This window comes from Leiobunum rupestre, chromosome 8 (assembly GCF_980474605.1).
Source record: "Leiobunum rupestre chromosome 8, qqLeiRupe1.1.hap1, whole genome shotgun sequence".
In the NCBI taxonomy this organism is placed as follows: Eukaryota; Metazoa; Arthropoda; class Arachnida; order Opiliones; family Sclerosomatidae; genus Leiobunum; species Leiobunum rupestre.
Window position 1 is genome coordinate 27,251,611 of NC_143391.1, and position 11,583 is coordinate 27,263,193.

An 11,583-nucleotide genomic window follows, 5' to 3' on the forward strand; every position below is an offset into this window, starting at 1 on the left:
CGAGAAGGTCAGATTGAATAATCTTGGCCTCCTGCTACAACTCTTTCAGGGTGGCGAATGCCTTTCCCCTTAAGTGATGACTGTATCTCGGGTGACATTGCCGTAACACTCGAGCTACCTTATTAGCTTCGGTGGCGTTTCCCCCAATACGCCGGTAGTATTCAGCTATAGAGTGAATATACTGCGTCAGGGGTTCATCCGCACCTTGAGTTCGGGTATCTAACTCAATTTGGATACGCCTGGCATAATTGGTGGCTAAATATTCGTGGCGAAATGCCTGACGAAAACCGTTCAAGGAGGGAAACACTCATTGGAACGACCACCAAAGTGCAACGGGTCCCCGCATGCACGACGGTAGTACCTGCAAGAGGATATCCCCTTCGCTGTACCCCGTAACCGCCTTATACCGGTCGAGAGCCTCCAGGAATTCCAACGGAGACTTCTCGTCGGCCGGACCCATGTAGATCGGCGCTTCTACATTTAACTTAACCCTCGGGATTTGGGCAGCGCGTGCTACCGCATCCCGGCTGGTCGCAAAACCGTCCAAGGCCTCGCGCAAAGCACGAGCCATGACTTGCGCCATATCCTCCTGGGTTGGGTTTCCAGCACTAGTACCCCCTTCATTTCCCAAAACCATTCCGGACCTGGTTTTATTGTTTAAGACCTAAACCACGACTCTAAAAACCCTAGAGCCGCCTAACCCAAAACCCTCCGGAAAACCCACTGGGAAACAAAGGTACCCACAATACACTAATATAAAAAATACACTAACCCATAACCCAAAAATTACACTAAAAATTTAAAATAATCTAAACTCTCGTACAATCAACAACTCAAGCCCCACGTTGGGCGCCATTTGTGAAGCCTGGAAATTGTCGGCTTATGTTTAAACCATGTACGAGAGTCAAACAGTAAAATACTCTTTATTAATAATAATATATAAATAGTTACCAAATGTTACAAGGCATGGCTACTAAGTAAATTCTCTAGAAGAGAGAATAGTCCATTGTCCCTACGTCCCTTATATAGCGGGCCCCTCGGATGACGCCACCGGTCACCGACCCAATTGGCTGAAGAAGCTAGCCCGACAAGAAATCTTTGCGGACTCACTGTGGTGCAATAGTAAGCGTCACCGGTAACTTTACCCCGCTCTTAACCCTTCGGGTCAGAGGTCGCCACTTTCGGAGAATTCCGAAGGTGGACGATAGAGATGAGTCGGGCCGGCTATTTCTAAAACCCGACCCGACCCGGCAAGGCAAAATTCATTAACACTGAAACCCGACCCGACCCGACCCGCCAAAATTCTTTAAAACTGAAACCCGACCCGACCCGACCCGGCCCGCCAAAATTGAAACCCGACCCGGCCCGGCCCGATAAAATTTGAAATTTTTTAAACCCAACCCGCCAAGGCCCGATAAAATTGAAACCCGACCCGACCCGATAAACTCAAGGGCGTATTTAAGGGGGGGTTTTGGGGGTTCAAACCCCCCCCCGAAATGCTGATGACCGGGGGGGAGGGGTGCCTAATAAATATCAGTGAAACTTACGTCAGCACCCCCCCCTTGAAATTTTCCCTCAAAACCCCCCCAGAAATAAAATCCTGGATACGCCCTTGGATAAACTTGAAGTCAGAAATTTGAATATCGCATGAACTGTGACCCTCTCAGTTTCCCACAACAACGCTTGTCACGAAGTGAAAAGATAGAGCCGCGTGGGAGACTCGGGAGAGGGGGGAATCATAGGTAAACCAAATTAAAATTTTGGTCCACTTCAGCGGCGCCAAGTGAGGCGTTTTAGAACGTATGTCTCTCTACGGGCGAGTAAATCTAAGAGTGAAAAGGCGCCAGGGTATATAGACTAAATATTAAGTATTTTTTCCGATTAATAGACTATGTAATCTGTACTCTGTTGTGAAACTAGCTCTCAGTAAAAAAAATTGTGATGGCAAAACTAGCGTTTCAACGTTTTTGAGTCTTATCATGTCGCTTTTGTTAACAAGCAATAATGAAATAATTCGCTTTCTGCATGATGAGATTAGCGGTTGCGAATAGAATAGAAACTCGGAAGGCCCGATCATTAATATATAAAAGCCCGACCCGACCTACTCAGTTTCATGTAAGAAGCCCGACCCGACCAGACCCGTTAAAAAATAAGACCGACCCGGCCCGGCCCGAAAAAAAAAATTTAAATTAAACCCGACCCGACCCGCCAAAAAGTTCAATATCCAAAACCCGGCCCGCCCCAAGGCGGGCTCGGCTCGAGTAAGCCCGCCTTTAGCGGGCTCAAGACTCATCTCTAGTGGACGACGCGAGCGAGGATGAGTCATCTTGGCCTTTCCCAGCAGCGATGGCCCAAAACAACGAGAGAACTCTCTGAAGTAAAGGGAAAGGCTGCTAGGGACAAAGCCTACATTTGCGGATGCAAATGCGGCTTTACAATATTTCTCAGTAGAGCAAAACCAATGACGTAATATGTAAGGGATAAATGAATATTTATTTATAATTTATTTTATTAATGACATACATCGGGGCTGTCATGTAAAAAATTTGAACAACCCCTTGGTACGCCACTGGGACCTGAATAAAAAGTTAAATGTTCTATAAAAAAATATGCCTCCTAAATAAGCTGAAACTATAGTCGGTCGATTTAGTTGTTTTTAACATTGTGAAATAAATACCGTTTTTTTAAATGGTAATTTATATATTTTAATGCACAAGTAGCCTAAATAATTAACACGTTATTCATACTTTTCCTTAAGAAAAGTAATGATAATTTTAAATTTCATGTAAAATTGGAAAGATTTCTAGAACAAATAAACATTCAATAATATAATTTTGCTATTTATTTCTTCAGTTTTAATTAAAATAATAAGTTATCTATTACCAACGGTAGCCATTGCATTTCGGGATGATTTTCAAGTAACCCAACCCGACCCGAAATAGATCTAGTCCAAAAACCACCCGCTAATAAAAGCTTTAACCCGAAACCGACCCAACAATTTGTATATTAATTTTATAAGCCGAAATATACCCCTCCTCGGAAGAATCGTCCGTAGTGGTATTAATTTCTCGAGAGGACCCTTAAAGATATATCTCCGCAATTCAGAGTTATTTACTAAAAACGTAATCCCAGTTCAATCCCACCCGGTATAAAATTTTAATTATAATTGAAATAATTGAGACGAAACAACCGAGTTTTATTTATTCAGAATATTAGAATTTAAGTAGTTACAGCAGTAATTTAGACGTACTAAAACAACGCACAATTGAATTTACCCCTATTTACAGTACACGTTTATTAGTTAAATATAGTACGAAGCAAATTTTAATGAACGAAATATCTACAGAGGGTATTTGTAATGTTCATGTTATTTCAACACTCGCCCTTGAAGAAGATACCGTAGAATAGCTATATTCGACATCTGGTAGTGGACGACTCGTAGACTTCCTGTTGACGTTGTGACACATACCGCATGAAAAAGACCAATGCCGTCCAATTTCCAATATCATATAATGACTCGCACACCCAGGAAATCAATGACTGCATTAGGAATCGTAGATATCCAAATATCCACACCAAATGTATTAACAAGAAGCAAAAACCTTACCATTAACAAAGCACAGAAAGACACTTGACTAAACGACAGCTCTTATATCAATAAACGTTAAACCAACATTAATACAACTATATCTAAGTCGATAAGAAAACCCGTAAATAAATTACAAAAAACTAACCAACAAGGAGACGACCCGAGGTGTTACACACCGATTTTGTTCAAACTCGGGGGATTGGTAGACCTTCATATAACTTGAAAAATCCTAAAGGGAATTTATTCAATGGGGTATACTATGGCATTGAAAAATGTTTTTGACAACATAAAATGGAAATTTTCCCATTGTAAATAACATGGGATTTGGACCGATTCCAAGGGTCCCCCCCCCCCTGTGAAAGATTTTAAAAAATTTAAAAAATTTAAAATACCAAAATTATAAAAAAAAATTAAAAATTGATCACATTTTGCTCAATTTGAACCAAATGGGTGAAAATGAACCGATATGGCTTAAATAGGAAAAATTTCAATTTTATGTTGTCAAAAACATATTGAAATTGTTTTGAAAGGGGTAATTTAAAGTTTTCTCAAGTAAAATATAAAATCGAATATATACGCTGTAATAAAAATAACATGTTACATAGATCTATTTAAAAAATACAAAATCACGCGAAAAAAACACTTTTAATTTGATTGTTTCATAGTGTTTTTCTACAAGCACACGCCTTAAAATTAACTTCGGTAAACCGTTAAGCCTGCTGTTGTTCGAAGAAAATTGACTAATTTAAACTTTACATTGTGATTTGTTAATTTTTAATATTGAAGTATAATAACGAATTGTTTTTAAGGTAAAATCAGTCAAATATAATTTGGTAGCAAAGTGGTGATTTTTAGGTGTCGCTTTACAATGCTATTTGACTAAGCTGATAAATGATAAACCACTGAAACGTTTGCGTTACACTCCCCAGCCCTAGTTGAAGGCTTTTTGTAAGAGGCCTTATTCACTTTTATATATTCATTGATCCGAAAAGCACGTTGCGTGAAATTTGTTTCAGCGCCATTAACCAAAATATGGGACTTAATTATTTTATTGCCCATGGCAATTGAGACCTAAATTAGTCTGGATTAGAACTGCCAAGTAGTCGGAAGTCTCAGCGTAGAGAATGAAATTCGTTTTGGCTAAATTTATTATCATCTCACTTTTTCAGTAAGTTATCTTCAAATCATTCTGGGTATTTATGGCATTTTTTTACGATAACCCATCACTCAGAAGTTCAGAACCCATTGACAATTTCTAGAATCAACGTTGATGGTGAAGTTCCCGAATGGAAATATATAAAGCCCCCATTTTGCATAAATGACGAGAATTATAAAAGACACAGTGAGATAATATATTAAGGCTACCACTCTTCTCAGAATACTTCGGCTTATTCTGGCGCTATTTTTTAAGGTGAACCTCTAAATATTTCGGTGATGGTGTTGATTGTATCACTATATGACATCTCGGAAGAAGATATGGTATTATGAGGTCACGTGTTAATCGTTAGAACTGCCATTTTATTCGTTATAATTTTATGCTAAGGAGTTTGGGATGCAAGTTGTGCTCATAAGTACGTGGGAAGACCCATACATGAACACTTCGGGACTCGGAAAGGGAAGGCTATTAGAGATTCTACCCCCTCATGTTGAAGACTGCTTATGGAAACCTGACATTATTTTTTCAAACGCCAAAAAGTCGGAGTTATACCAGGAGACGATGCCAAATACGAACACTAGATTGGTATTTGGTAGTTACATTTCTAGATCGGGCAGGTATATTGTTAAAATGAAAAGTAGAATGACAGTTTACCGATATGCTAAAACGTCTTTTTACATGATAAACTGTGTCTTCTCAGATATCGACTCACACTGAGCTGCAACATGAACTTTCACTTCTATCCTATGGACTCTCAATACTGTTCTTTACTGATTGGTTTCTGTAGGTATAATATGAAGTTTCAAAAGAGGCTGTCGAAAAACTTTCCCTTTTGAAATTGTTATATTCTAAAATACCTATAAAAAGGATTTTCCTTTAAAAAGAGCCTCTCTTAACTTATAGTCTCTTCATCAACTAATGAAGTTAATGTTTCGTGGACGGGAAAAGGCGTTTATATTACAGGCAATTTCATACCTCTAAATTTTCATATTAAATTTATTGATACTAACGTTACTTTGCGCAATTTCAGTAAGTAAGCTTTAGTTTCGTTTCCAAAGGCGCGTGTAACAATATTATATTACTACACGCACCTATGGAAATGAATGTTTTTTATCATTAAATGAATTTCTCATATTGAAGAAATCATGACATCGCCACTTCTCTATGCCAATTTTGTATTCGTTCGGTCCCTCGTGGGCAGCATTGTAAACGTATACATTCCAAGTTTCCTGGTGGTCTGTCTGTCGATGGTTTCGTTCTGGCTGGACGTCAGTGCCGTTCCTGGACGCGTCACTTTAGGCGTGACCGCCATCCTGACCTTGGCCACTCAGATTGTTCAAGCCCGCTCTTCATTACCTACGTTAGACTACATGACGGCCATGGACGTCTGGCTCTTGGGTTGCATGATCACGGTATTCCTGTCACTCATCGAATTCACATTGGCTCAATCCTGGACTCGAAATTACGAACGTGTGAAAGAGCCGGTAAGCCAAATTGATTCCCGGTTTGGAAAGTAGAATCATGTTTGACTCTTTTAGAGTGTTGTTCGTCGTACTTGGAAATATTTTCCTTCACCGTGCTGCCACAAATTTTGCAGAAGTGCCTCGTCAAAAGTCAAGCCACGAATACCCACAAAGAAAACTCTTTCTAAAGGGCCTAAAAAGATTTCCAAAATCAACGCGGATAACATTTTGGATCGCGCGTCGCGGGTTTTCTTTCCTTGCTCGTTCATCGCTTTTACGAGTATTTATTGGGCATTTTTTTACAATGAAGCATATTCGGATTGAGAATACGGCACTATTTTGAGGAAATTGAATTAAATTATTTTCATTTGAACTCATGATTTAAATTCAGCGGTGGTGGAACGGGTACATTGCAACGCCCGATTTGAAAAAGGGGTACAATTAATTAAGCAATGTATTTGTACCCACCCAAAATTGGTTTGGTCTTATACTTTCTTTAGCCGCTTAAGATGCATTGACGCGAGCATCCTCTAAACAGTTATTTTCCAAATTTTTTTATCCTATTATACTCGAACCGAATGCAATGTAGATTTTCCCCTTCTTTATATTAGGGCTATACTAACGCGACAGAATATAAACGCTTGTGAACCAATACGCAGCATTTCATTGGGTCGAAATCTTCTATTTCATCGAAGCGAATAGTAATATTAACATTAATACGAATTTATTGCCATTTTCTTAATATTTAAAACTAAGAAAAGTTATATCTTAATTTTTCAATTTTTAAAATAAATTATTCCTAAACTTAAAAATACAATATAACACTCCGAAAAAATTGCATACAATTGTAACCCTGAAAAAAAATGATCATAAAAATAGCATATCTAGCTGTCGGTAAAAATTGCAAACTAAACGTAATATTAATTTAATTTAAATTAATTTACTTTATTTCAAAACCAAATTTAAATGAAAGAAGAAGATTGCAAACATTTAAGTGTACGTCTAGTTTTAACCAAGCTTTTTATTGTACAATTAGTGGAATTTTGTTTTAATTTTATCGTAATATATGTACAGTAGTACAGAAATATATTGCCCACCTATAAACAACCGAAATTTCCATGGTTTATATAAAATCATTCACATTTTTTTCCCCTGAAAACCACATGGAAATATGCGAAGAATAGTTCAAAAAACCTAGCTAATCATTCCCGAAACTTCCACTAGACTTATCAATGTGAACGGTGTACTATACCACTTTTAATTCATGCAATGGCGTGTTTGCAATTGGAATTAATTAACGTACAATTTATAGGTAGATAATCGTTTTTGGCGCGCCCAACTAACGCGTAACCAGTTCGTTATTATTTTTTTTTTATTCAAAGAAGAAAGGGCTGAATTGAGTCTGAGAAGACCGCGAGCCCGGCGGAGACACCATCTGATTAATCAGGGCGAGATATGTGTTACGGCCACGCCAACGGGGGGATACGTGGGGACAGGGGTGGGGACACCCGTGGCGGAAGTATTCCGACCACCCGTTGGGGGATTGGTGGTCGTCCTCACACGGCCATCCACAAACTCTGCCTCCCGGACGCCTGGGATTATAGGAGTGAGCCACTACTCCCGGCAACCAGTTCGTTATTTTAAAATAATAAAAGTTTTCGTCATTGTGCATTAGAATAAATGTGCGCTTTATTTTATCGATTCACTTTTACATTTACTATAACCAAGTACTGAGCCTCGCATGTTAATCTCAGGTAAACATCTTTAAAAAATGCGGTCGAAACGTTTTCGCTGTACCGGTGTTTGGTTAAATATTCCTACTTAACGACTTCTCCGTTAGAAATGTAATGTTCACTTGATCTCAGGCCATTTTATGAAATGGAACGTTCCTCTTTTCAGTTTTCTAAAGAAACTTGTTCGTGATTGCAGACAAAAAACATTCAGTAATATAGTTTGAATATTATTTTTTAATTAGTTTTAACTGAAAAACCAACACTTGTTTTTTCTTAGTATTAACGGGAACCATCGCGTGTTCTTCGGCTTCGTAAATAAGGGCAAATAAGGGGATTTAAGTGATCAAGATGCTTTAACTAGACCAGTCGGGACACGCCATGTTCAAGCGAATTCTCGCGTTAAGTCTAATTCTTCGGTATGTGTAGTTTCGTAGCAACCCATTCTTTAATTACCAGTCTTATCTCATTTAGAGTGTACTCAGTTAACATCGATTGGGATGAGCTCAAACCAAAACGATGCAATGATTATTCCTTCGAATCTCGTATGTAATAAAAGTTTCCTTTAAAAAATTCAAACCTTCACGTGTAAATTAAGAGTCTAGCACGGAAATTACGTTTAAAAAATGCAGTTTTATCTTTCAACGTACCCAACTTATCGATTAATAATTTTTATAAGAAACATTTTGTAAATATATTAAATTTTTACGCTTTATTGGCTGCTTAAATATTTTTGAAATATATTTTAAATATTTTATCATTGTGAAATGAACTTTCGTCACCTTAGCGTCGAAGGATCAAATACGTTTGTGGGTTTTATTACATATCACGGCCATTTATGATATATCAGAAGAAAATATGGTAGATATAAGGGCCAGCTTTCAAGTTTATTCAATTAACTTCAGTGTATTTTTTTTTCTAGGAATTCAGTTTACAGCTCTATTTGACCGTCATAAGAAAAAACCAAGAATTGAACGTCACCAAGTATATCAGTATGGTCGATAAAGTAGAGGCATTATTGGTTCCCACTTACATTTCTAAGTGCTTGTTCCAACCCGACATTATTTTCGTCAACGCCAAAGATACTCAGTTGTATGACGCCGTCGTCCCGAATGCCTTCACGAAAATATGCCTCCCTTCAAACGTCTTCTCGCTGACATACAGGTGGTCGGCACTTATTGATCGAAAATATCACAGTACTTGTCGGCTAACGAATTTTTTCCAAGGTACAAAATCGTGGCGTGGTGTAGCATGGATTTTCACGTTTACCCTCTGGATTCGCAGTATTGCTCTCTCGACATTGGATTACGTAAATGGTTTTCGATCTATTTATAAAATTATCAGTGGTAATGTTTGATTTAGTTTATACTTCTTTTTTTCTCACAAAGTTGCAAATACCGAAAAAGAGGTGGATTTAAATTGGTTAGATGGTTTCGATAAATTTATATTTCACAACCCCGTGAAGCCGCCCAATTTTCTGGTTTACAAAGCAAACGCCACTACTACCCGCGTTGTTAACAGACACAGTTGGTTAATTTTTCTTGAAACTTGAATCCGTAGTGAGCTTATAAAGTATACACATATTATAGCGAAGGACGCTAAGCAGTATTTGCACGCCAGTTTCTTATTCGTCCGCTGTTTGACGGCCAGTCTGGTCAACGCGTACATTCCCAGTTTCCTGGTAGTTTGTCTCTCGATGGTCTCCTTCTGGTTGGACGTCAACGCCGTTCCTGGTCGCGTCACGCTGGGAGTTACTGCCATCTTGACCTTGTCAACCGAGATCGTTCATGTTCGAAGCGGTTTGCCTACTTTGGACTACATTACCGCCATGGATATTTGGCTGTTGGGTTGCGTCATTATGGTCTTCATGTCTTTGATCGAATTCACATTGGCACAGGGTTGGGACAGGATGACTAATGCTGTCAGTGTAATATTACGCTCCGATCTTCGCTACTTTGTTAGGTTTTACGTAAATGTTTCCATTCGTAGGAAATCCTTGAAAACGGACCGGTTAAGCCGTTCTCCAAATTGAAAAAATCTCTAGGACGTAAATTGAGACATCGGATAATGGAACATTTAGTCAAATGTTGTTGCGGAAGGAAAACCTCGAACCAGGACAACTTGCTGGACCGAGTTTCGAGAGTCGTCTTTCCCACCACGATGATCTGTTTTACTTGTTCTTATTGGTTGTATTTCTACAATATCGCTTATGAAAACTCCTAAATTCCATTCTCGTAATTGAATTACGATATTGAAAATGGACAAATTATACACGTTCGTATTTCAAACTTCTGATAATAGCTGATAAAATCTTTTTCTGCTTTTCTTATACCATTGAATCTAAATAATATTTGATGGGACCGAAAACGGCTGTTTTGTTTCGAAAATTTACAGGGTGGTTTTTTGCTCACGACCTTCAATGAGAAGTCGCTAAAATATGAGACCTTTAAACAGATTTATGTGACAAACAAAACATGTTTTTGTAACACGGCGGTGCTCCAAAAACCTCAATTTATTTTCATAGCGTTGTATTTATAATCTTAACTTTCCGTCAAGATTTTGAACTCATAAAACAAATTTAACTCAATCATTCCAATTTATCCGTCGATATTTTCAATGTGAACTCAGCACTGTACCACTTTCATTTTTTCAAGTTGAATGAAAAATAATATTAATCTTGTGTAAACGAAATTTTTCGTTGTAAGCCAAAACGTGTGGTACAATGTTTTTAATTCAAAACAATATTTGATTAACGTCAATGCGAAATCGAATTAATGTGACTTTTTTTATCGATCCACTTTTACGTTAAGATTGCTTCGATATGAATTTGGAGTAAATAACTGGAAAGCGCGTTCGAAACGTTTAACCTGTAGAAGTGTTTGATTAAATATTCATAATTAGCTCCTTGCCCTTTGAAAATTTATGTTAATTTTAAGCGGTGCCGTTTCGTGAAATTGAACGTTGCTGCTTTTAGTCAGCAAAGCGAACTGGTTTTTGATCGAGCTAGTGCAGTTTTATTTCATTGTAAGCTTAAAGTGAGTGAGGAATTGAGTTCTGAAGTACTGAGAGTTTGTTTGTGAAACGATTTTTTCAAAACACCAACGTTTAATGGATAAATTTTATTTTGTATATTACCACATAAATATTATTAATAATAATAATGGTAATTGTTTTATAACTTTCTTACTATACACGGAAGGCCCCATATGTTATTGGGTGCTGTTATTAGGACGTTTCTATCATTAATACAGTGACACATTAATTATGTGTAAATAAAGGGAAACAATTCGATAATTATATAGTCAGTGGTGCGTTGCTTTCCATACAAACAGAAGGGGACATGTTATTCGGAGTTCTCCTGATAGGTCTCATTTTTCGGTACGTAAATAATAATTATGGATCAAACGGCAGATTTATTTCATTTAGAGTGTACTGCTGTTTTAGTATAATTTTCTTTATAAATTTAATCTTTCGAATTGAAATTAAGCGTGTAGGTCTAACGAATTGATTATTAAACTCAATAATTCCAAACACTGTTGTATAAAAAATTTAGATTTTCTGAATGTTTTGATTTTTAGATGTTCTATCTAGGTTCTTTAACTCCATAAAATGATCTTTTGTATTTTTAGCATTGAACAAATATAT

The 11,583-nt window shown here is 37.6% G+C and overlaps 1 protein-coding gene across 1 annotated transcript; it reads left to right on the forward strand.

Moving 5' to 3' along the window:
- The first annotated feature begins 5,023 nt into the window (after nucleotides 1–5,023).
- On the forward strand, nucleotides 5,024–10,161 carry LOC149932965 (glutamate-gated chloride channel alpha-like). Its single transcript, XM_090157208.1, has 9 exons — nucleotides 5,024–5,068; nucleotides 5,133–5,330; nucleotides 5,446–5,528; nucleotides 5,947–6,229; nucleotides 8,861–9,102; nucleotides 9,165–9,247; nucleotides 9,327–9,464; nucleotides 9,528–9,859; nucleotides 9,928–10,161. Exons 1-9 carry the CDS (start codon nucleotides 5,024–5,026, stop codon nucleotides 10,159–10,161), a joined length of 1,638 nt encoding a protein of 545 aa, XP_090013334.1.
- Nucleotides 10,162–11,583: the final 1,422 nt, after the last annotated feature.